General features: G+C 59.2%; 1 protein-coding gene across 1 annotated transcript; it reads left to right on the forward strand.

The window, feature by feature from the left end:
- Positions 1-6,993: 6,993 nt before the first annotated feature.
- SEZ6L (seizure related 6 homolog like) lies at positions 6,994-20,841 on the forward strand (the record flags this gene model as incomplete). Its single annotated transcript, XM_057376546.1, has 16 exons — positions 6,994-7,755; positions 8,379-8,512; positions 12,049-12,241; positions 12,632-12,817; positions 13,224-13,389; positions 14,053-14,219; positions 14,728-14,922; positions 15,008-15,146; positions 16,850-17,046; positions 18,104-18,298; positions 18,704-18,895; positions 19,107-19,301; positions 19,629-19,661; positions 19,783-19,897; positions 20,092-20,194; positions 20,465-20,841. Coding segments are annotated over 16 exons (3,002 nt in total), but the record flags the coding sequence as incomplete, so codon positions are not given.
- Positions 20,842-25,880: the final 5,039 nt, after the last annotated feature.

Raw genomic sequence — 25,880 nt, forward strand, 5'->3', positions numbered from 1 at the left:
CTGCCCCTCCATCCCTGTCACTGCTCTGCATCCCTGCTGGGTCCCCTCCATCACTCGAGAGGCAGTGCCAGCACAGAGCACCCCTGCCAAGCCCTTGGCTGGTGCAGCACTGTCACCAAGAGGCGCTGGCACGGCAGGGACACAGCTGAGCAGAGCCAGCCGGSCAGAACCCCCAGGAATTCCCAGGATCTCCCACAAAATCCCARCAGGAGCTGCTCTGGCAGGGCTGACCTGCTCCCAAAGAGTTAATCCCAGCACTCTCTTCTCCAGATCTGCTCCGCTGCATCTTAACAGTGATGGGAGATTAATTATTTTAGCTGCAGAGAGCTGACTAGAACGGGGTTTTGTAGCTAAATATACTCTCTCTTTAGGAACCCATTTAATTTTATGCCCTGATGTAGACGGCTGGGCTGGATGATTGGTGAAGAAAGAAGGAGCTTCTCTTCCCCCTCTTCAATTTGTAGGCTGAAAAGCTGCCAAAACACTCGATTTCCTCTCCCCAGGTGGGCTCTGAGGAGTGAACATCCGGGCTGGGGAGCCCAGGAGAGGCACAGGAGGGATCTTCTTCTGTTCCTTCGTCCCTCTGGCTGCCCCTGCATCCCTGAAAGTGCCCAAGGCCAGGATGGATGGGGCTTGGAGCACCCTGGTCTGTGAAAGCTGTCCCTGCCCATGGCAGGGGGTGGGACTGGGTGAGCTTTAAAGGTTTTTCCAACCCAAACCATTCTGTGAACGCTGTGACAAACCCCTCCAGAGCAGGGACACCCGTGGGGACATTGCAGCAGGATGGGAGGAGCAGGGCCATGGCAGGTCCTCTTGCCCTGGGGTGTCCCTGTCTGGTGCTGTCTGRGTCAATCCTGGGAGTGAATCTGGCCAATGTCAGAGTTTGGGGACTGGGCAGACTGGAATGCTCAACAGGAAACTTCCTATTTACACCTAATGGACTTCCAAAAACATGAATTCCGCCCCAAACCCAGTCTGTTAATTCCTTTCAGGCAGATCTGTGCCTTTCTTACACTCGATAACCTAAAACCCTGCGATAAATTCAAATTATCACCTGCATCAAAGCTCCTCTCTCTCYAATGGCTTTGCTCCCCTGCTCCCTACCAGTCCATGTATTCCTCCTGGAATATCAGGGTAATTCCTGCCCCCACGAGTGAGGGAAGCAGAGGGATCCAGTCAGCACGGGACTGGCTGTATCCCTTTTTCCATGCTGCAAATCTCCTGAATCCTCTGTAACTGGATGAGCCTCTTTAATTCCTTTTCCTCGTTAGCCGCTGCTGCTCCTCCCACATCCCTTCGGGAAGGAGCTGGGCAATTCCCAGCGTGGATCCCTGGGGATTTGGGCCGTGCCGAGGGTGATGCTGCAATGAGGGGGGCACCGGGGGCCGGTGTCCCCAAAGCCACAAGTGCCTGCACGGAACCGTCCTGGCCAGAACAGATGCCTGCGAGTCAAAGTCTCATCGATTCCAGCTCCACGAAGCAGCAGTGGGGAGGAAAATCCATTTTCCTGCTAGCTCGGAGAAGTGTGTAATTTCCCGGCATCTGTCAGGGCTGCGTGGATCGTTAGAGCAGTTACAGCTCCTCCCGAGCGCCGGGAGGGGGGACAGAGCTTTGTGAGTTTAATTCCCGCATTCCTCGTGGTGTCCTTGCTCCCGAGGCACGGGATTCTCCAGTCAGGCTCAAACAGGATCGATTTGCCGCTAAATCAGGCTTTCAGGAGCGTTTTGCTGTTGGAATATCGTCCCCACCTGCAGCGGTCCCTCCTGCTCCCACCCAGATCAGGAATCCTCTCACCCAGGGCCAGTTTGGGGGGGAATTCCCGGTGAAAATTCTCCCTTCCATCCCTGGAAGTGCCCAAGGTTGGGTTGGAGCGACTCAGTTTAGTRGAAAGTGTCCCTGCCCATGGCACAGMGGGTGGATGAGGTGATRTTTWAGCACAAACCATTCCARGCTTTGATGATTCCGTGGTTCTCTCCTCTCCGCCCTTCCCAGAACAGGCRGGTTTGCCACTGGGCAGCGGGAGAGGAGCCCGGTCCTCCCCAGCCACAGCTCCTCGGGCTGGGCACCACTGCCAGCATCCTCACCCAGTAATGAGGGGTTTCCATGGCAACCTTATTTGAGCATCTCGAGTGACACAGATGTAAATTTTAAAAAATGAAATATTCAGACCACAGTCCTGTGAGCATAAATAAACCCCTGCACATGGGCAATTTAACAGCATTTTAAAGCAGATCCGGAACTCCCCAGGGCCGGCCGAGTCTCTGTGGCATCGGGAAATTCATGGGAATGGAAAGAAAAATGTCCTGACCCCTTCCTGCCCCAGGAATCTCCCGTGCAACACCAAATCAACGAGGTTTTGGTCACATCTGCCCTGCAGAGGATGTGGCACACAGAGACAGCCCAGAAGGGACTGGGAGCAAAACCTCTCCAAACTTTCTCTCATCCTCTGCTGCACTGTCTTCCTGAGCAAAATCTGGGCATCTTTGTTTTTTTTCTTTTCTTCTGGATTATCTCCCATGAATTGCTGCGTGGAACAACCCAGGACAGACAGGAGTCTGGGGGCTCTCAGCATTTCCAGACTGTCACCGCTCCTTCATCCTTGTGCCACAAAGYCTTTCTGTTTTCTCCATTTGAAACGGGAATATCGGGCTGAAATCCATCCAGAGCTCCCGTCCCCGCCTCACCTTTGCCGGGAAAGCGGCTCCAAAACTCGCGGTGCCGCGGGCAGCCCCTGCTCCGGCTGCGCTTCCCGGAGCTCCCACGGGGATGACTCACCCAGATCGCATTGCTACGGTTCTATTTGCTYAGAGGAGGAACTGACAGGATGCTCTTGAGGAAAACTTTGTTTCCTTTCCTGTCGGAAAAACTTAATCTCTGCTGAAAGTGTAGCTGCAGGAAAACCTGGGATTTGCATCTCCTGCTCGGAGGCAGGCGGCCATCGAGGCTGCATCCGGCTGCGGGGACATTTGGAAAATGAAAAATTGCTCCAATTAAGGTTTTTCTGCTCTTCGAGATTCAAGGCCAAAAGCTTTTAAAGTCTGAAGCCAAACCAATCGCAGYCAAGTGTTTTAATGGACACAACCTGCTTTTTCTCAGACTCCCCTTCCCACACAAACCCTCTGTTTCCCTCCCTGAGGGTGAAATGTGTGTTGTCCATGCTGGGGGTCAGTATGGGAAGACCTGGGAGAGCAGGAGGTGCACAGRGTGCCCATTCTCACTCCCCAGCCCGCTGATGTAGGATTGCACCAGGACCCGACYTCAACATCCCTGTTTTACCAAGATCTGGATCAGCCCTGGATGAACCCATGCGATCCTGTTCCTCCTGCAGTGATGCTCAACAGCTCCTGCCAACCCTCCAGCACGGACCCAGTGGGAATTGGGAACCCCAGAGGCTCTGTGTGTGCAGAAATTGGGGTGCTGGGCAGTGCAGGATCAACCCCAGCTCCCCACGAGGGCTCAGGTGAGATGCCAGCAGCAGCTCCAGGCAGGATCAGCACCCGTGAAACCCCCTGAGCCCGTCACACAGGCAGAGCTGAACGCCACCATTAATAGYGCCTGGATCAGCTTTATTCATTTCTGCTACAATCAGATCCTAAACCCTTCCGGACAGCGATTCCTGAGCTGGAGCAATCCTTCCCTCCCCGGAGCGAGCGCTGGCAGCGATACCATCGGCATTAGTAATGGAGCCGGGGTACGGCTACTCCTGCTTTAGCTCTGTCAGGAGCACAGCAGCGAAATGAGGCCTTTGTGATTATTCCAGCATCCTTTTATCAGGCATTTGCAGCTCCCTAATTCCTCTAAGCCCCTCTGGCTGAGGTATCTGAGCAATCAGGTTCTCCCGGTGCTCTGAAACCACGGAGCCTCYGGAGCAGCAAACACGTGTTGGTCACGGCTGCCCACAGGACACGGTCCTGGGGACTCTCTCGTGAGGGGATGAAGCTTTGGGGCTGRGGAGGATGGTTTTGGTACCTCTGGACYGGTGCTGCTCAGCTGGGCGGGCGTTTGATGACCTGCAAACACCAGGAAGAGACGCTCTGGGTGAGAAGAGACGCTTCGGGAGCCCTTTCCCTGCCACCCCTGCCRCTCTGCTGCCTCTCCAGAGCCTGGTGCCACCATCCCAGCCCTGGGGACGGGGCTGTGTCCCGCTGGCAGCTCCCACGCACAGCCCAGGCTCGGCACCGGCGCTTCCKCCTCGGCTAAGTATAAACCGCGGGGGCTGAGGCTGGTTGGAGACATCCTCCCCGGAGCCCCGCTTCCTGCCRCCGTGTTTGCACACTCCCGGTATCCAGGCACAGCCCAGAATAGAGCTGCAGAAGAGCTGTCGTTCTGCATTAAGGTCGCTTTGTGCTCCAAAGTGTCCCGGCCCCGCCTGGCCCGTCCCGTAGGAGCGGCTGCTGTGCCCACGCTGAGCCTCGAGTGTCACCCACGGGAGCAGAGAGCCCTGCAGGGCCACCACGGAGGTTTCCATGGGTTTGGAGAAGCCTTTCCAGCGGCGAACCCGCCGGCAGAGAGCTCCTGATGGAGATAGCAGATAAACCCCTCGWGCATCTCAATAGTGTTTGTTTCCTCCGGAGCTGCTTTAGCAGATTAGATCAAGGTCAAACGTGACCATTTCTCTTCCAGCAGCTCGGGATCGATCCCTTGCACAGAGCAGGATGGATTTTGGCAGCCAGGGAGGGTCCTGCTCTGCCGGCTCTGGCCCCAGCCCAGCCTCCTTTGGGGCGGTGACCGCCCCATGGGCCTTGGAGGTGACAGAGCGGCTGCTGGAACTCAGATCTGAACCTGACCCTGCAAACATGGAAAAAACACTGCAATCCTTCCTTGAGGACAGGGATACTGGGTTCTGCTTCCCCAGATGGGCTCCAGGCAGGAATGAGTGGGCAGGGGGCTACCCTGGGGCTGTGGGGGCTATAGGGCAGCACCCATGGGGAGGGAGCAGGGTCCGGGAGGTGCTGGGTTTGGAGGCAGCGATCAATCAGGAGCTGAGACCGGCGATCAATTCTCTTTCCGGGAACGTGGAACAAGCCCTTATCGATCCCGGATGCCAGRGCCCCGTGTCCGCCCCTCCTCTGCTCCAGCCCGGCTGTGTTCCGCCCTCTCCCTTGCCTGGAATGCGCATTTGCCCTTTACAAACCGCGGCGTGTTTGGTGTCTCATTAAAGAGTCGCTTTACAGAGTGTTTTATTTCATGCTTTGTTAAGGACAGAATCGAGTAAATGCATCCTGGCAAAGGATCTAATAAGGAATTAGTCAGCTTTCTGAAAGCATAAAACACGGTTTGAAGGCACAATCCATTCAGAATTAGGGTTCACGCGACAAATGACCCCGGGATCCCGGGGTGGTGTTTTTGGGATCACAGCAGCTTTAAGGATTTGGGATCCTCGGCTGTACAGCCACCAACTGCCCATCCAGGATTTGGGATGGGAGAGGAAGAGAAGAGCCCACAAAAGCCCTGCAAAGCTTCTTAAGGAGAGAGAGCTGACAGTGGCACTGCCTTGTGGACATTTACCCAGGATCAGCCCAGAGAAGGATGGAGAGGGAAGCAGAGGCACCCAGAAACAAACAGAGGGTGTGGAAGCTCCCTCCCCCGAAGTGTGGGGACACCGAGGCACCCAACCTTCCTGGAGGGAGATTATTCAGAGCCGACACAGACCAGTGGCTACAGAATGGATGAAATGTGTGAAATGTCTCCTAAATGGCTCAGGGAATGGGTGATGGGTTTGYTGAACCACTTGCTAATTAAGGAATTAATGTTTTGGCTTGCGGAAAACAGCGGGAGGGGCCAGGAAGCCCTCGGGGAGGGATTTGCTGGTGGCTGCAGCAGAGCGCAGTGGCTTGGGACAGGCACAGCTCTGTCCCCAGCTGTCTCAGGGGGAAAGGACCAGCCCAGGCACCAGCAGGGTGTCCAAGGACTCTGCGGAACACACTGCAGGGACTGCCAGAGATTTGGCAACTCCATCCTTCAGGCTAATTCACCAGCTTTTGCCTTTCCCCGTTGTGTTTCTCATCTTTGGCTCTTGCCAGAMACTGCTTCTGCTTTCCAGAAGATGGAGCAAAGTCAGATTTCAGCGCTGCTCAGTCCCTCTGCACGGGCCGCTTGTGCCATCCCTCGGGCCCTCTGGGCAGTGTCACCCTGTGTTTCAGGATTCACATCCAAAAGCCTCTTTTTTTTTTTTTCCCCCTTTTCATTCCGGCCTTACCTTCATTATTAGAATTTGAAACACAAAACCATCGAGTTAATTGTAACCCCAGAACTGAGCTTTCGTTGAAGGCACCCCGTACTAGCGAGATTTGTCTGGAACTTGCTTGGCAAGGAGGAATTGGATTGCTGCTGCATCCCCCATCCCATGGAGAGCCGCTACCGTGGTGGACACAGGTCCTGGCTGTCACCATGAGCCCGTCACGGCATCTCGAGCTGATTTAGGGATCAGTCAGTGCCTTGGGGTGCAGCCACAAAGGGAAGCACTCGGCAGCAGTGGGGCTGGGGGCTTGCAGACCCCCCAAACCCACACAGGGACAGGGACCCTGCATTCCGGGGGCTCCAAACCCTCCCGGGGGAGGTGARGGGGCTGGAATTACAGTCTTTAAGTACCGTGCATTAAGAGCTTTCCCTGGCAACTGCTGTTTCCATGGAAAGCGTTGACTCTCRGAGCTCCTTGCGGCGTCTCATGGAGCTCACGGCGAATTCCAGCCCGTGGATCACAGCCCGGTCACCCCACGSTGGTGGATAAATCTGTATTTATGCAGTCACCCCTTGGCCAGAGCGGTGCCGGGCGGCTTTGGTGACTCGATTTCCCTTGCCATCCCCGTTCCCAGCTCGGTGCCTGAGCGGGCTCTGCCGGGGCGGGTGTGTTGTGCTGTGGGGGCCGCTCGTTCCTTCTTTGGGAAGTTGTGGGTGTTCCTTCAGCCACAGCSCTTCGGGGGGCTGATTTCACATCCTCAGCACAGCTCCAATCTCACCCGAGTCCCACTTTTCCCTGTTTTTTTTTTGCAGACAGCGAACCGGGGGCAGCGCCGGTGCCGTCCAGCGCGGAGCCTCTCGCCGAGGATGAACCGGTGGAGAAGACGGGCCCGGCAGAGCTGGGGCACGGCACCGCTTTGACTGGTGGAGATGAGGATTTTGGGYACGGGGCCAAGGGTCCAGACCCCGGAACCGGAGAGCTCGGGCGGGGAACTGCCCTCAACCTGCTGCCGGCCCCGGAGATCGGCGCCGCGCCCGCGGTGGAGCCCACGCGGGTGTTGCAGAGCCGCGTCCTGCCCGCGGCCACCGCTRCCCCCAGAGCTGATGCCAAACAAACTGCCCCCGTTAAGAAAAAGCCACCGGCTCTAAAACAAGCAAACACGGGCAGGAAACACCCGAGGCTGAAGCCCACCCTGGCAGGGCCCCCGGGGGCTGCGCCCCCAGCCAGCCCACGGAGCCCCAGGCTCCCCACGGCCGCCCCAGAGCTGCGAGCGCCAGCGGAGGACACGGAGCGGAGCCCCCCCGAGCTGCCCTGGGGGGAGCAGGCCACCACCAGCCGCCCCACGCTGCAGATCTCCCCTTCCACGCTGCCTCCAGCCCTGTCCCGATCCTTCCCTGGCAGTGTGGATGATGTGGATGCCGGAGAGGCTCCGACCGCGGCTCCCGCCGGCGCCGCCGTTATCCCGACAAACGGAGCGGACAGGGACGCGCACGGCTCGGCGTCGGAYGAGAGCCAGGAGACCACCACGTCCACCATCATCACCACCACCGTCACGACCACGGAGCCCACCCCGGGTGAGCCGAGCACCGGCACGGGGTGGGGAGCACGTCTGTGSTTGGGCAGCCCCCGAAAACCAGGGGGTTAGGGGCTGCCAAAAMCCTTCTGGTCTCCGTGCTCTTTATGGCTGGAGGGATAAAACACTTCACCAATGAGGARAGGCTGGGAGAGCTGGGGGAAGGCTCCCGGGAGCCCCTTCCAGGGTCAAAAGGGGCTTCAGGAGAGCTGGAGAGGGACTGGGGACAAGGGATGGACGCACAGGACAAGGGGGAGTGGCTGCCCACTGGCAGAGGACAGGGATAGATGGGATATTGGGAAGAAATCCTTCCCTGTGAGGGCGGGGAGGCCCTGGTTCAGGTTGCCCAGAGAAGCTGTGGCTGCCCCTGGATCCCTGGAAGTGTCTGAGGCCAGGCTGGACGGGGTTTGGAGCAGCCTGAGACAGTGGAAGGTGTCCCTGCCTATGGCAGGGGTGAAAAAAAATGACCTTTAATGTCCCTTCCAACCCAAATCACCCCAGRATTCTGATTCCATGGGGTCACCGATGGAGCAGGGAGCAGGGTGCYGCGTTTTGGGGTGTGGCAGGGAGGTGCCAGGTGGCTGTCCCTTGGTGTGACCCCGCTGTGTGTCCCTGTCCCTCCAGTGCTCTGCAGCATGAGCTTCCACGAGCCCGAGGGCTACATCGACTCCACGGATTATCCCCCRCTGCCCCTGCACGGGTACCTGCAGTGCACCTACAACGTCACCGTCTACACCGGCTAYGGCGTCGAGCTCCAGGTGAGCAGTGCCTCGGGGGGATCCCCAAAGCCAGACCCCCCTGGTCACCACAGCAGATGATGCCAAGCACCCACAGCCTCGGGYACTCTGCCCCAGGCAGGTGCATTCGGTAAATTATCCCTTTCCAGGGGAAAAAAAAAATAGGTTTTTCTGAGGCCTGATAATAAATGAACTCAGTGAGGGAGCTGKAACATCCTGAATGTCAGCGATGATCAAACCCTTTAAATGTCACGCGATTAATTTAACTGAGAGGCACTGGCGGCAGGTTGTAAAAAAGGCTCTTGATGGGGAGGGGCCACCAGCCCCCGCCCTCTGCACCCTCTGGGAGGGGTTTGGGTGGCCCTGAGGATGCAGGAAGCCCAGAAGGGCAGCCCAGGTTCCCTCTCTGGCAGGTGCAAGTGCTCAGCAAACTCCCACCCATCAGAGCAGGGGTCTCAGCCAGGCTGGTGTGTGCCATCTCCCCAAAATGAGCATCCCTCAGCCCAGCGAGGCTGTGAGGAGGGCAGACACCCCCTCTGCACATTCCAAAAGCTCTCTGAGCCAAACCAGCCCAGGGCCTCCATGCTCCCTGCAATCCTGCAATTGTGTTTTCTCCGTGTCAACATTTGCATCCAATTAAAATCCCTTCGCTTTGAATGTGTGCAATTAAATTAAGTTAAAAGGAGCAGGAATTCCAGCAGGGTTGTCCCCGCTGTCCCACTGGTAGGCACAGGTCCCCAGGGCACCGTGGCTGCCAGTCCTGGTGGGGAGGTTGCCCTGGGAGCTGCAGCGGTGCAGGTTGAGCTCTGGGGTGTCTGAGCAGCTCAATCACTTTTCCGTGGCAGTGTCAAAGCAGCTGGACACAGCGACTGTCTCCCCAGATCCACAGGGTGCTAAAGACAGGCTGCTGTGCTGTAAATTCGCCTCTGTCCATAATCCATCAGGTGACACCGCTCCTGACCTCGCTCCGTTGCGAGCTGAGGTTTTAATGGAGCATAAAATTGGCCTCTCCAACCCCCCCAAGCTTTGCATTTCGCTTTGCTGATGCTTCGGAGCGTTTCAGACAAATTAAATCACAACAGCAGGTCCGTGCTGGTGGAGCACGGCCCCAGCTGCAGATGGCAGTGCCCTGTGCTGCAGCACCTCTCGGGGCTCAGGGGTGAATTCCAAAGGGAAGGCGCTGGATAGCCTGGAATGGGGGTATGGGGTCCCATCAGAGGGGTTGGGATTTGAATCCCAGCTCCTGTAGTGGGGAGGTGCTGCCTTGTACCCCCAAATCTCCTTCAAGGCATCTGCAGGAGTGAGAGGAACCCCTGGGACAGGACAGTCACAGCTCACTGAAGGGTTTGGGGACAGCCTGGTGGTGGCAGAAATGCCCGTGGCATTCCAGCCCTGCCCAAAATTCCTCCTGGACAAGCACTGGGACCCTCCACTTCCTTTGGAGCCAGACCCTCCCTCACTGCAGGGASAATCTGCCTTTGGGGAGGAGCGGACACAAAGCCTGGGTGTCAGGCATGGTCCTGGGACAGGCTGGGAGCTGGGTGAGAGTTCGGGGTCCCTGCTCACCTCACTGATTCCCCTGCACCCCTACAGATTCCAGGCAGAGCCGAGTCCCCTCCTGTGCCACGGCAGCCCCGGGAGCCACGAGCAGCCAGCTCTCTGAAAACACTTCGTGAAATTATATTTATTTTTAAAATTCTTGAATCTTCTTGGCAGGGAACAGAATTTCCCTAAAGAGGTTTTTCCAGTGGGTGAGCGGGGCTGGCAGCCCGACTCGAGGATCCCTCCTGCCTTCCCGAAGGCTCTGCAGGAGCTGCCGTCGGTGCAGGCTGCGATGGGAGCCCGTGCTCCCAGCCCTGGCAGCAGCTCGCACATATGGTCCCTCTCACGGGGCTGACGGTGCTTGGCGCGGGGCCACGGCAGTGTCTGCGCTCGCTGGTTCCTCCGGGCTCCTCTGGGAATGCCAGCCCGGTGCTGGCACAGCGAGTGGCACTTGTGGTGACACCCCGGTGACACCCTGCTCCGGGCTGCTGGCTCTCCCGAGGGTGGAGCCCTGTGTGCGTCCTGTGACACCAAACCCTGYTTTCCCCCGTTCCACAGAGCTCCAGCTGCTCCCCTGAACCCTCTTCCCAATTTCCCCGAGGGATTTGGCTCCATGTCAGGTGCGTGGTGCCACCGTCACTGCTGGGGAGCAGCTGTGGCTTCGAGGGATCGCAGAGCAAAATGTGCTTGGAACAGCCTGGAAACATCTTTGCAGGGATCCAGACCCAGCTGGGGAAGCAAAGCTCTGTCACAGTGGGAGCTGGGGGCGTTTTATGGACCCCCACTTAGATCCACGGATCCCACACTCCAAATAATTCATCCAAATAGCACCTAATTCATCCCATTAATTAATAATTAAATCGGAGCCATCCCCACCAGCCGCAGCATGTGCTGGCCAAGCTGGGGAGGCGCATTTTTCAGACAACATCTGGAAAAAAARAAATTACTCAGGACAGGTCGGGGGCCTGATTTGCACCTGGTCTATGTTCCTGTCCATGTTTTCCTTGACAGGACCCAGCACCCTGCTGCAAAACAAGGCAAAACCAGCTCCTCTTGGGTTGAAGCACGGGCTGGGGTGAGCCCAGGCACATCCCGAACCAGCCTGGGGATGTTAATCCCGCCTTGCAGTGAGGAACAGGCTTTCCCAGGGATTTTCCCTCGGGAGCAGGCTGAGGATGCCGAGAGCTGGGGGTGGCTCCACGCAGTGTCCTTGGAGCCGGGCACATCCCGGCCCTGTGTGCYAGGGGGAGGTGGGCACGCTGGTGACAGCAGCCACAAATCGCTGCAGTCACAACATTGTCGGGAGCGCTCCCAATCACGGCTGGGCTGGTGCTAAATATAGAGCCCGGGGCYTCGCACACTCAGGCAAACAAACGGTCTGATGAGCATCTTTCTGCTGAAATATGAGCCCATTTATTAAGCTAAATGGACGTGAAATGTAAATGCGAGGTTACTGCTCAGCTATTTCCAAATAATAATTAAAGCCTTTTTGGAAGTGCTCATTAGATGCACTTGCTGCGTGTGGCTCCCCATCCGCTCTCCAGTGGGGTGAGGGATCCTGGGGGGGATTCCTGGTGCTCCAAACCCTGAGGAGTGCCCTGGTTTKGTTGTGGAGCTGTGCTGGGCAGCTCAGCCTCGAGATGCAGCTCTGCTGCCGGGGTGGAGCTGGGGATGGTGCCCTTCCATCCTCCTCTTCCTCACCTCCCCACCTGTGCAAATCCTCGGCTTTAGGAGGGTGATTTGGGTCTATTTGTGCTGCTCAGGAGTATTCAGCTTGGAAGTGYATCTCTAGATGTCCTGGGGAGGGAGAAGGAGTCCCTCAGGCTCATGAGGGGCTCAGGCTGCTCCATCAGCAGCGAGGGCCAGCAGCTCCTGCCTGCAGCTGGAGCGGTGCCGAGGGAGRGTGCGATGCTCTGCGGTTCTATGTGACAAGGCTGGGTGTCCCCGCTCATCCAGAGCCCTGCTGGGACCCCCACCCTGCCCCTACAGCTCACAGGTCTCTGCTGGCCCCGCAGGTGAAGAGCGTGAACCTGTCGGAYGGCGAGGTGCTGTCCATCCGCGGCGTGGACGGCGATGCCCTGGTGGTCCTGGCCAACCAGACGCTGCTGGTGGAGGGCCAGGTGATCCGCAGCCCCACCAACACCATCTCCGTCTACTTCCGCACCTTCCAGGACGACGTGGTGGGGACATTCCAGCTCCACTACCAGGGTGGGTGTGTCTCTGATGGGGCTAGAGGGCTTTGGGGTCGGTCCCAAAAACCCCAGAGGGTTCAATGTGCCCCGATGTCCCCAACCCCAGTGCTGGCTGCGCTTCTCACACCCGCCTTGCCCCGTTTCTGTCCCCGAGCAGCAGCTCCTCCTGCAYACACTCACACTGCCGGTCTATTTTTTACCTCCAAGAGCTGTAAAAAATAAATGAGTCCCAGCAAATTATTTTTAAAATAGAAACTGGGTCTGGGCAAGAGCAGTAACAGGTGGGGGGTTGGTGGTGCTCTGCCGCTGGCAGCCGGCACCCGGGGCTGGGTGACATGTGGGCACACCCAGCACGTCCCCACGGGGTGGCTGCTGAGCCCTGAGCTCCCAAATGTGCTCGTTCCAGTGTTTATGCTGAGCTGCAACTTCCCCCGGAGGCCTGACTTYGGAGAGGTGACGGTGATGGATCTGCACTCGGGTGGTGTTGCTCACTTCCACTGCCACCTGGGCTACGAGCTGCAGGGCCCCCGCATGCTGACCTGCATCAACGCCTCCCGGCCCCACTGGAGCAGCCCCGAGCCCATCTGCTCAGGTACCTGCACATCTCAGCCCTGGGACTGTGGAAAACTGGGCTCTGATGAGGAAAACAAATCCCTTTCTGTGCCCCACGTGTTGAGCGTGGTCCTGGGAGAGGGTGAGAGYGATGCTCAGCACACACAGAGCACAGCCTGAGGTGCCACAGGCAGTGACAGCAGAATCTGTCCCCTTATTAGGCAGCTGAGTGAGAGGAAATTAAGATTTTATGTGTGTGARTATATATATATAAATATGTATTTGTGCATATAAATATGTACAGAGCAAAGCCGAGCCAGGCAAGAGGTTTGTGCACTGCGGACTCTGAGGAGACCCGGGCAGAGGGGCTCAGCCTTGAGCTGGGGGACACAAATGCCACCTGTGTCTCCGTGCTGATCCCAGCGGTGCCACGCTCTGGGTTGCAGCTCCGTGTGGAGGGACAATCCACAACGCCACCATCGGCCGCGTGCTGTCCCCCAGCTACAGCGGGAACCACTCGGGCAGCATGTACTGCGTGTGGGCCATCGGGGCACCCCCGGGCCAGAAGCTGCACCTGCACTTCGAGAAGCTCCTGCTGACCGAGAAGGACAGGTGAGGCTGAGGGAGCCTTTTGCTGGGTGCTAAATACACAAAAATGGAATTATTKRGGTTGAAAAAGCCCYCTAAKGTMATTGAGTTCTGCTGTCYCCCAGCACTGCCAAGCCCACCACTAAACCATGTCTCCAAGTGCCCCATTTACACGGCTGATAAAACCCTCCAGGGATGGGAACTCCATCACTGCCCCAGACAGCTGTTCCAATGCTTGACAGCCCTTTTGGGAAGGAATTTTCCCTGATATCCAGTCTAAACCTTGCCTGACACAAGGCACTTCCTCTCATCCTGTCCCTGTTCCCTGGGAGCAGAGCCTGACAACCCCCGGCTGTCTCCTCCTGTCAGGGAATTGTGCAGAGCCCCAAGGTCACCTCTGAGCCTCCTTTTCTCCAGCCTGAGCCCCTTTCCCAGCTCCCTCAGCTGCTCCTGGTGCTCCAGACCCTTCCCCAGCTCCATTCCCTTCCCTGGACACGCTCCATCCCCTCCATGTCTGTCTTGGAGAGAAAAATATTCCCCAGAATATACCAAAATTTGGAAGCTCCCATCTGGTCCCATCTGCTCCACCTCACCATCCTTGTGTCCGGGTGGGACACGGGGACACTGTCCCGTGTGACACTGTCCCGTGTGACACTGTCCCGTGTGACATTGCTCGCTGCCCCGCAGGATGGTGGTGTACAGCGGGGACACCAACCGCTCCGCCGTGCTCTACGACTCTCTGCGCGCCGACAGCGTCCCCTTCGAGGGCGTCATCAGCGACGGCTCCTCCATCAGGATCGACTTCCTCGCCGAGGAGCCCGCGGCTGCCACRGCCTTCAACATCCGCTTCGAAGGTGCTGTGTCCCCGTGCCGAGGGCAGTGCCCGGCTCAKCCAGGATGCCCGGGCAGCTACGGACAGGTGGCTGCAGGAAGGGCAGTCCCGGTGCCCCTCTGTAGCTCCCGTTGTCATTTAAATGWCATTTAAATGATCCCACTKCAGGATCATTCCCACTTGGCRTTCCCCAGTTTGGGAAACASTGCCCWGCAGTGCCCTGAGCACATCCCTGGWGCTGATYCACCACGGGAGYGGGGTTTGGTTAGGCTGGCATGGCTCAGAGCAGATAAATTATTGTTATCCTAATTGCCTGTAAAACATTTCATGGAGGGGGGCCACCCATGCTGTGAGGGATGCAGGGGGGATTCAGGTGGGAATGCAAGGGGGATGCAGGGGGGGATGCAGGGGTGGATTTAGCAGTCAGGTTCTCGTGGGAATGATCCTGCAGCACATCCCAGGATCACCCAGGGACACTCCGGAGCAGGGAGAAGCTCCGTGTCCCCACAGCTCACAGGTTTCTCCTCCAGCCTTCGAGCGGGGCCACTGCTATGAGCCCTACATCCAGAACGGGAACTTCACCACCTCGGACCCCACCTACAACCTGGGCACCACCGTGGAGTTCACCTGYGACCCCGGGCACTCCCTGGAGCAGGGTCCCGCTGTCATCGAGTGCATCAACATGCGGGACCCCTACTGGAACGACACGGAGCCGCTGTGCCGAGGTCAGTCCTGTCCCTGGGCAATGCTGGGTGTGGGGTGAGCACCCCGGGGCCCCTGCTGAGCTCTGCCCACCCTTTGTCCCCACAGCCACGTGTGGGGGAGAGCTGACCGCCGTGGCCGGGGTGATCCTGTCCCCCAACTGGCCGGAGCCCTACACGGAGGGGGAGGATTGCATCTGGAGGATCCAYGTGGGCGAGGAGAAGCGGCTCTTCCTGGACATCCAGCTGTGAGTAGCTCAGGAGCTTCGTGTCTGTCTCTGACCCAGCAGTGCTCACCTCATTTCGCTGGGATATCCTGCTCYCCTCGCCCCAGGGATCTGTGCCATTGTGGAATCCAAAAATCTTGGAATGACTTGGGTTGGAGGGACCTTAAASCTCATCTCCCACGGGCAGGGACACCTTCCACTGTCCCAGGYTGCTCCAAGCCCTGTCTAACCTGGCCTTGGACACTTCCAGGATGCAGCAGCCACAGYTTCTCTGGGCAAACTYTGMCAGGGCYTCCYCACTCYSRCAGGGAAGAGCTTTGCCGTGTCCTGTTCTTCCCCTCAGTGCTTCCATAATCCCCTTTGATGCACTTGGCACCCTGGGCAGGACTGAGTGGTGCTCCCTGAGTTCAAAGCATCATTCCACCACCCATCCCAGCAGTTAATTGCTGCTCCAGTGGCTTCAGAACTCGCCATAGAGAATGGTGCCACAGCAGCACGTGGCCATGTGCTACTTGGGGTGACAGGCAGCACGTTGGGAACCGGGTCATGCAGGGTTAGGAGAGCCTGGGGGCATCCATGAGATGGAAACAGCTCAGTCTTTGGGCTGAATACGAAATACAGGCACTGAGGGAGCGGAGCCACCCAGCAAGGCCAGGCTGAACACGCCWGGGTCAGAGGGGAATGGGATCCAATGCCAGATTGGGAGCCCTTGGCATGGTAATGCTGCTCCTGCTGCTGCAGCAGGAGCCTCCTTTGATGCTATTTTGGGTTTTCAAGAGGAGGACGTGTTTCAAGTAGAGGCTTAGAGTCATAAAGATTTAAAGCTCCCCATAAAATCCCAAGTTGGAGCTCCCAGCACACCTCTCCCAGCTCTGTGGGTGCTTGGGCTGAGCAGAACYGGAGGCCAAGAGATTTGAAGTCATCAGGCATAAATGTCACCRCGAAAATCGTGTTTGACAGAAAGCAGAGATTTACTAGAAATGTCAGCTTGCCATGGGGATTAGCTGGGCTCCCTCCAAGAACATTCCTAATGAAACGTTTGGGGATCAGCTCAGGCATCTCCTGTGAGGCCAGGAGCATCCTGGTGCTCCTCTCTGACCCTCTTCCCACGGCGGGAGGGGAGGAGGGTTGTCCCAGCGCCAGTCTCTCCTGTGTCACCCGGCACCAGAGCCATGTGTCACCCAGCACCAGAGCCATGTGTCTCCCGGTGTGTGCATCCATCCCCTGCCCTTGGCCCTGGAGCGGGGGACAGGAGCGAGAGTCCCCATCCCCTTCCACTCCAGGGCAGCCGCATCCCCGGSGTGGATGGAGGCTGCAGCCGTCCCTGCCCGGTGTTCCCGGCTGTCCCCGCCATCCGCGGGCCGCCACTGCGCTCTGGTGGCCGCGGGGACAAGYGCGGCACCGCCGGGACCGGCATTTCTAAGAGCGGGGTCCCGGGAGCTGCCGGCACCGCCCGGCCTCGAGTCCTTCCGGAGGGAGGTGACCCGGAGGAGGTGACCCGCAGGGAGGTGACCCGCAGGGAGGTGACCCAGAGGGAGGTGACCCGGAGGAGGTGACCCGGAGGGAGGTGACCCGGAGGGAGGTGACCCGCAGGGAGGTCACCCGGAGGAGGTGACCCTGAGAGAGGTGACCCACAGGGAGGTCACCTGGCTGTCCCTCGAGCCCCACGCTGCTGTGTCCTGCCCGGGCTCCCAGCACACTCTCTGATCAACCTCTCCTCTCAGCCTGAACATCACCAACAGCGACATCCTCACCATCTATGACGGGGACGAGCTCTCCGCCCGCATCCTGGGCCAGTACATCGGCAGCAGCGGCCCCCAGAAGCTCTACTCGTCCAGCCCCGACCTCACCATCCAGTTCCACTCGGACCCTGCYGGGCTCATCTTTGGGAAAGGGCAAGGGTTCATCATGAACTACATAGGTATGGGGAGCGGGGTGCTGGGGTGAGGATGTGGCACACAGCCAGCCCAGGCTGGCCCGGCRCTGGGTTTGGAAGCAGAGAGAATCCCTGTGGTTCCAGGACTCCCTTCACATCCCACCCAGCTCCTGCAGATCCCCCAGCCCAGCTGCAGGTCTCGGGTCAGCCGCTTTTGGGGTGGCCCTGTATGTCTCCCCTCCTTCAGGCTGGCATTTTCCCTTCCTCTTAACCCCTGTCTGGCCCAGAGGAAAATAATTGCTGGAAACAGGGATGCAGGATCCCCACACACACCCTGTCAGGCATGAGCTGATGGCAGGGGTGGTCACTGAAGCCAATTCCTGGGTGAGATGGATGCTCCCAGCTCTTTGCTCCAAACTGCACCTGGAGATGTCYGTTCCATCCTCCTTCGGGGCAGCTGTGTCTGCCAGGCTGGGGCTGTGGGTGCCAACGGCAGGGACAAGGACCAGGAAGGGCATTCCTTCCCCTCAGCATCCTGTGGGCTCTGGCTGCCTCTCCTTCCCCKGCCAGGCTCCTTCCAGGCGTGTTTTCCTCGCACTGCTGCTGACAGCCCTGGCTACGACAGACAGAGCGAGCTGCAATGCAGAGCCCCTGGGAGGCTGCAGGGCCCTTCTCAGCACTCTGCAGAACTCTGGGCTGGAGGGAGCAGGGCACAACCCCTCACCTGGGCAAACAAGCCCGGGAAGAGCAAGGAACAAACCCCCCCTGAGCAACCGAGCTGTGCTGTGACCGCGGTGCTGGCACTTGTCCTGCTCCTCAGCCCGGTGTTCCCAGGTTGTCCTGACCCCAGCACAGACACAGCTCTGTTTTCACCAGCCCAGCCCTCTGCCTGCCTGTAGGGTCAGGGCTGGGAAGGCTTCAAAGGGTCTCTGTGCCCTACTGCTGCCCTTTCCCCATGTCCAGGGGATACTGCTTTGTGGAGCATGGGGCTGGACAGCTGTGGGGAGGGACAGGCTCWTGGGGAGAGCCGTGTGTCCAGCAGTGGGGGCTCTGAGGATGGCTGTGCTCGGTGGGTGACAGCCACAATCCCTCTTGGCTGCAGAGGTGTCCCGCAACGACTCCTGCTCYGATCTGCCCGAGATCCAGAACGGCTGGAAGACAACATCACACACAGAGCTGGTGAGAGGGGCCAAGATCACCTACCAGTGTGACCCGGGCTACGACATCGTGGGCAGCGACACCCTCACCTGCCAGTGGGACCTCAGCTGGAGCAGCGACCCCCCCTTCTGTGAAAAGAGTAAGTGCCGCAGCAGGACGGTGCTGCTGTCCCCATCCCATATCCTAGAACAGTGTGTGTCCCGCTGCTGTGCCAGGCTCCCTGCTCCCATGGGCTGTGCTCCAAGGGGCTCCCTGCTCTGATGGGGTCCCTGCTCCGATGGGGCTCCCTGCTCCAAGGGGCTCCTGCTCCAAGGGGCTCTCTGCTCCGAGGGGCTCTTGCTCCAAGGGGCTCCCTGTTCTGAGAAGCTCCTGCTCCGAGGGGCTCCCTGCTCCAAGTGGCTCCCACTCCAAGGGGCTCCCTGCTTCAAGGGGCTCCCTGCTCCGAGGGGCTCCCTGCTCTAAGGGGCTCCCTGCTCTGATGGGCTCCCCGCTCCGAGGGCTCCTGCTCCAAGGAGCTCCCCTCTTAGCCATCCTCTCTCCCCAGTTATGTACTGCACGGACCCGGGYGAGGTGGAGCACTCCACCCGCCTCATCTCGGACCCGGTGCTGCTGGTGGGCACCACCATCCAGTACACCTGCAACCCTGGTTTCGTGCTGGAGGGCAGCTCCCTGCTCACCTGCTACAGCCGCGAAACCGGCACCCCCATCTGGACCTCGCGGCTCCCGCACTGCGTCTGTAAGTCCTGGCGGTCTCTCGTGCTCCTGTGCAGTTCAGCTCCTCTCTGGGGGTCCTGGGCAGCTCTTTTCTGGGGGTGCAGAACCTTGGGCTACCTGGAAGCAGGGTGGGGCAAGAGATTGGGTGCTTGCTCACTGCCCCCAGGCTCCTTCTCTCCTTCAGCAGCCCAAGCCCTGGGCTCTCACCCTGGATGTATTCCATTCCCTTTCAGCTGAGGAGTCGCTGGCCTGTGACAATCCAGGGCTGCCAGAAAAYGGGTACCAAATTCTTTACAAGCGCCTCTACCTGCCAGGAGAGTCCCTGACCTTCATGTGCTATGAAGGCTTTGAGCTCATGGGRGAGGTGACCATCAAATGCATCCTGGGCCAGCCATCCCACTGGAGCGGCCCCCTGCCCATCTGCAAAGGTAACAGGGAAGGGGATGGGGGCAAGGGACAGCCAACAACTCTGTCCCCAACCTGGGACAGCCCRGGGACCTTGGTCTGGCTGCAGACCCCTGCTGGGAGCTGAACTCAGCTGAGACCTAGAACTTCTCTGGATCTGGGCTCTGCTCAGCCCAGGTCTGGCCACATGTTTACAAACACCAAGAGCTTATTAAAAACAGGGAGTTCACAGCGTRGTTTGGGACTAAATGGGGCAGGAGATTCCTGGTTTGGGTTCCCCAGCAGGCAACAGCTGCCAGCACCCACTCAAAACCCGGCTCCAGACCAGTAACTCTCCATCTCTCTTGCAGTGAACCAGGACAGCTTTGAACACGCTCTGGAAGGTGAGTGACGTGGGTTTCCTGGATTTGCAGGATCCTGGTGCAGCCTGGGAGGAGGGGGAGAGGCACAGAGGGGATCACACGGTGCCTGCAAATGCCAACATAATAGATCTTGTCCTTCCAGTAGCAGAAGCTGCTGCAGAGACATCGCTCGAGGGGGGAAATATGGCCTTGGCCATCTTCATCCCGGTGCTGATCATCTCCCTGCTGCTGGGAGGAGCGTACATCTATCTCACCAGGTGGGGCTGGCACAGAGCCGGGGGGCACAGCCAGGGCTGCCCCAGCATCGCCCTCACCAGCCACACACCCCGGGCATGGTGCTGGGAGTGCCCTGGAGTGCCCRGGGTGCTGGAGGAGCTGCGATGGGGGATGTGAGAGATGGGGCTGTTCCCGAATCAGCCCGTGCTGCCCGTGACCCGGCCTCTCCCCGCAGGTGTCGGTACTACTCCAGCCTCCGCCTGCCCCTCATGTACTCCCACCCCTACAGCCAGATCACGGTAGAAACGGAGTTTGACAACCCGATCTATGAGACAGGGGTGAGTCCTGCTGGGCCTGTCCTTGCTGGGGACGCTCCTGAGGGGCTYGGCTGGGTGGGGATGAATCCAGCCAGGCTGCTGAGGGAGCATGGAGCAGTGGGGCACGGGTCCGTGTGGGGCGGGAGGCACAGGGGGCTGCGGGGTCCTGGCTGCGAGGGCATYGCTCCCCTGGGAGCAAAACAACACCCAGGATCTCTCCTGCTGGCTGGGAATGGGGAGATGATCCTGAAATGCAGCTGCTGCCCTCAACTGGCTTCTCCTTGCTCGCAGGAAACACGAGAATACGAGGTTTCGATATAAGGACAGCGGTAAGAGAGTCTCCAGCAGCGAACTTAATGTGCTCTCATAGAACTTCCTCAGTAACTAATCCAGAGACCACGTGGAGTTTGGTTGGACCCCCGGACCTGCTGTTGTCTTTCCTTTTGCCTCTCTATTGAAGATTTTACTGTTTTCTTCACTGTATTTATTCTATTTAAACTGCGATAGGTGTGCTGCCCAGCCCTGGGCACAGGCAGCAGCGGGAGCCGGGGCAGAGCTGGGTCCTGGTGAGGCCAGGGGGGCACGGGGGGCACTGCTGTGTCCCCCCTCCATGACAGAGCGTCCCCCTCCATGGCGGAGCGTCCCCCGGCACTGCCCACACAGCCGCAGGGGGATTTTTGCGGTTCTGATGTTGTTAAAAATTAAAAGATGTCTCCATTGCAAGAGCCTGCGGTTGATTGCTGGGAGCTGAGGTAGCGCAGGGTGCCCCGCAGGGTCCCACCCCGCAGCTCCCGGCTCTCCCAGTGGGTTCCTCCCCCGGGGGGCTCGGGGGGCACCGGCGCAGGGACTGTCCTCGCTGCAGGGCTCGGGACAGCCTGGCACACGCGAGGGGCGTGCTGCTTTCTCCTGCTTCGCTTTGGATGTGGAGAGGCGGCGCGCCAGCACTCCGGGGCGATGTTCTGTGGAGAAGCACCARCCAGTGTCACCAGTGTCRCCCAGCCGCCAGCCCAGCACAGCTGGGAGCCCTGGAAGCCGCCCTGGAGCGAGCAGAGCTCCCAACCGGTGTTTCTCTGCTCTGTGCCCGATGTTCCTCTCCAGCAGCACTTGCCGTCACCCTGCCAGAACTGCCCGATCCGGCACGGCCGGAGCTCGCCCTTTGCCCCCCGGCAGCATCTCAGGGTAAGCAGGATGGGCTGCACAGCCCACCCCGCACCTCCCGGGGTTCCACAGCCGGGCAGGGGGTGAAGGGGAAGCTGTTCGGAAGGAAAGGCAGGCGGGATGTGCAAACACGGGAGCTTCAGGACAGGCAGAAATCAGCCCCTCAGTTCCACCCCTGCGCTCCTTCACCCCTGCCACAGCCACACAGTGGTGACACAGACCCCAAAAGGCCACCCCGACCACATGTCCCACCCCCAGCCAGCCCTTGGGGAGGGCAGCGAAGCCACAGCCCCGTCYTTGGCTGCTGGTGTCCTTCTTTTGTCCTTGTAGAACGATCGCAAGCACGGGAGGCTGGGTGAGCTTGAGGTGGTTGGTGCAGCTCTGCCGTGTACAGCTGGGATTTAGGGGTTTTCCTTTCAAAACAACGAATGTGTGTTTGTAATTTGTAACGGTTGAAAAAGAAAAAAAAAAGAGAAAAAAAAAAAAAAAGGAGAAAAAAAAATGTGCCAAAAATGTACGAAGCATTTCATTTCCCTTCATACATGTCTGTTTTTATAAGAACAATGTGAAAATTGCTGGGATTAAATATTTTTGAACATGATAAAGTAGTTCCGTGGGAAGCTCTAGTGTTCGGTATAACCTCGATGCCGATTGTTCTTTATTTTTAAATGTCTGAAATCAGTTTACAGAGACTCTGGCTGCGGGCTGCAGTGGTGCAGGGCAGGGTGAAGGCCAGGCATGTCACATGCCCTGCTGTGGGATGGTGGCCCGATRCCACCGGCTTGGCTCTGASTGCCAGATCTTGTCCTGMTCCCRTGGGATGGAGGCACCTGAGCCCTGCTGCGACATGAGGTGACCTGGCACGGCCCTGCGGACATCTCCCTTTAGTGGATCTCTCCTCAGGAGCCAGATCTGGCTCCCCCTGCACCCTCTGGACTCAGAATTGCCCTTTGCCATGCCAGCCCAGCCCAGTGATGTCTCACAGAGTGAGTGGGGGTCTGGGTGCTGCCCCGAGGCACTGGAACCCCCCTGGAGACCCTTGGCGGTGTCACAGAGGACATGCAGAAATTTTGGGGAGCCCTGGTAGCCCAACCCCAGCGGGCAGAGGGTATGCAGGGATCCATCCTGCCTGTGCCCTGCTCACCCATCAACCTGTGGCTGTCACTTGGCAACTCCTGTGGGAGCTGGGGCAGGGCAGCTCCCCAAAAACACAGGGAGAGCATGGGGGGACAAGAGGAGGCTGCCTCACCTGCCCCCTGTATGTTCCACACTCTGCATCCCACACAGACCAGGCAGGCACAGCTTGGGAAGATCCCGGGGGCTGAGTGGGAAAACTCCTCCCCTGCTCCCTGGAAGGCTCTCGGGGCTGAGCTGCTCCGGTGGGGTCAGAAACGAGCCCCTAGAAGGTTTCCCTCCAGCATTAGGTGTGGGCAGAGCAAGGTCCCGCGGGGGGACTGCGGGACGCCCTGAGAATGCGACACGGCTGACAGCTGGTGGCAGGATGGTGACTGTCACCTCCCAAGGAGCAGGGCCACCGGGACATCCCAGCTCAAACATCATTCCCTGACGCCAGCAGAGTCCCAGGTGCCCCGGCAGCGGGCAGGGAGGGGGATGCTCAGCCCACCCCACACCCTGGAAATGCCCGGCCCAGAAAATCTGGAACCTCCCATCTGTCCCTGCCCCTCCACACCCCAAAAAAATACAACACTGCCCTCCCCAAACGTGCTTTTAACCAAGGTTACGCTGTGACATCGATAATGGCTTTGCTCAGCAGCTGCCAGGCTAATGCACAGGGGGCGAGGGAGCCAAAGCTCTGATGCAGAGCATTCCTGGGGGAGGGAGCTTGGGTTATTTTTGGACAGAGATTGCAAGAGAATTAAAACGAAGAGAAAGAAAAAAAAAAAAAAAAAAGCCCTTGATGCTGCCGTTCCTCCTCGGTGACGTAAAGCCGGAGCCAATCTCTGGCCTCACGCGTTGTGCTGCGGATGGAGCTTTGTCTGGGCCCAGCAGCCTCGGCCACAGCGTCCTCCCCCTGCCTGGGGCCGGGCAGGGGGCACAATGTGGCCGTGCTGTGGTTGTCACACGGCTGAGGGACCCTTGAGGTCGGGGATGGAGCAGCAGGAACACCTTGATTTCTTTCCAGCTGCATTGCAAGATGGTGAGGAGCAGCATCCCTGCTCAGCCCAGGACAGATACAGCATCCCTGCCCAGCCCAGGTCAGACACAGCATCTCCGCCCGAGTCGGGCACAGCATCCCTGCCCAGATCAGACACAGCATCCCTGCCCTGCCCAGGTCAGACACAGCATCCCTGCCCTGCCCAGGTCAGACACAGCATCCCTGCCCAGCCCAGGTCAGACACAGCATCCCTGCCCAGCCCAGGTCAGACACAGCATCCCTGCCCAGCCCAGAAGGACTGGGAAAAGCCCTGGGATTCATTTGGCACAGCTCTGCCAGCGACACCCTGGCAGGAGCTCAGACTGTGGGCAGCCTGCTGGCTCCAGTGGTGCCTTCTCCCTTTTCCCGTGATGTCCTCCTGGGGCAGACACTGCCAGTGTCCTCCCCTCAGCTGCTGCCAAAACTGTGCTTGTGCTCTGCCAGGGCTGGGATTTCCTGGAATGTCTGGGTTGGAGCTGGGACAGTGATCCTGGAGGGGCCCTCCATGCGCTGAGGAATCCCAGAATCATTGAATCATTGGTTTGGGTTGGAAAGGAACTTTAAAGATCATCTCATTCCAACCCTTTGCCAAGGGCAGGGACACTTTTCACTATTCCAGGCTGCTCCAAGACCTGTCCAGCCTGGCCTTGGACACTTCCAGGGATCCAGGGGCAGCCACAGCTTCTCTGGGCAACCTGTGCCCCAGCCTCAGCACCCTCACAGGGAAGAATTTATTTTCAATATCCCATCGAAACCCACCCTCAGCTTCAAGCCATTCCTGCTCATCCTGTCGCTCCAGGCCCTCATCTAAAGTTGCTCACCAGCTCTCTCGGAGCCCCAAAGGAAAGCCAGGGGCAGGCTGATCTGCAGGGAAGAAACAAGTGGTAGAGCTGGGCACCACAGGCTGGTCTGGAGGAAACCCAGAGCAGAAAGCAGAGGCAGAGGGGGAAAGGAAGGGAGAGCCCAGCGCCGCGGAGCCTGCGAGTGCCGACAGAAGGATGCGCTGTCTGCCAGGAGCAGGAGCTGTGGCTGAGCCTGGGGGGCCTGGGAAGGAGCGGGATGGAATAAACTCTTGCTCCTGTCACCCTGCAATGCTGCCAGGGCCCTGCAGCAGCACACCGGGCTGGGGAACGTGCTGATGGGRGCASRGRGAAGCAGCAGGAGCAGGCTGGAGGCAAAAAATGTGCCAGGATGGAAAATAAGGTGCATTTTAGGACTGCCAGGGATGAAATTACCCAGGGGAAGCACATGCACACCTGAGGGGCTGTGCAGGACAGCTCTGTTGACACTTCCAGAGCCCAGCTTGAGCTGTGCCAGGGGAGGATGCGTGGGCAGCGGATGGCAAAATCTGCAAAACAAGGTAAGGCTTTCCTTGTGCCAGGAGTAGTGACACGTGTCCCACAGAGCTCCACGTGGCACTGCCACAAGGCATGACAGGGCAGGGCAGGGCAGGGAAGGGCAGCACTGCCAGCGCTCTGCCTGCACCCGGGACCCGCCTGCACCCGGGATCTGCCTGCGGACATCTCAGCGACAGCTCACCGGACACCAGGGCAGCGGAGGAGGGAGGGCCGGAGCACTGCATCCCCTGGGGCTCCCGGAACTGACAGCATTGGCTTAGGGGAACAGGAAATGGGTTGCGGAGGAAAAAGGCAGGCAGGAAGGCTGACGACAAACTGTGGGATTTTTTTTTTTTTTTCCCAGCAGCGTTTCAGAGTTGTAAAGGGACACTCGAACCTGGGAACAGTCTCCCCCCTATCCGTGGTGCCGCAGCACACCCTCACATCCTTGCTGAGGCATTCCCTGGCTGCCTGCATCTTGGGCATTGCCTCGCTGGGAGCTCCTGTCCCCTGCACGCCAGATGCACTCATYCTTGGGGACAAGCAACCCCTGCACTCGGAGGGCTGCAGCCCCAGGGGCCGGAATCCCTGGAGCCRGTACTCCGTGCACCCTGCACATCCCGACTGCTGCATCCCTAATAGCCTGTGTCCCTGGAGCCAGTCCCCAATCCCATGGTGGCTGCATCCCTGCGTGCTCCCACCCCTGGGACCAGCATCTCCAGACTGCTGCAGCCCCCGGTGCCTCAATTCTCGGAGCCACTGTCCCTGCGCGTCCCCCCGCACCCCCGGTGCCCCCGCACCTCCCGCGTCCCGGGGTGCCCGCGGCCGGGCTGGGCGCTCCCTCGGGGGCCATCGCCGCCTCCTGCCGCCGCTCCATCCCCGGGACCCCTCCCGAGTGCCGCAACCCCGCCGCTCCCCCGCCCCCCCGGGCCCCTCCCGGCCCCCCCGCTTTCCCCGGTACCCACACGGTTCCCCGGTCCCCCTCCCTCTCCCCGGTACCCACACGGTTCCCCGGTTTCCCCGGTACCCACAGGGCCGCCTCGGGCTCCTCGGCCGC

This window comes from Malurus melanocephalus, unplaced genomic scaffold (assembly GCF_030028575.1).
Source record: "Malurus melanocephalus ecotype Western Australia unplaced genomic scaffold, MMel_1.1 scaffold_282, whole genome shotgun sequence".
Lineage (NCBI taxonomy): Eukaryota > Metazoa > Chordata > Aves > Passeriformes > Maluridae > Malurus > Malurus melanocephalus.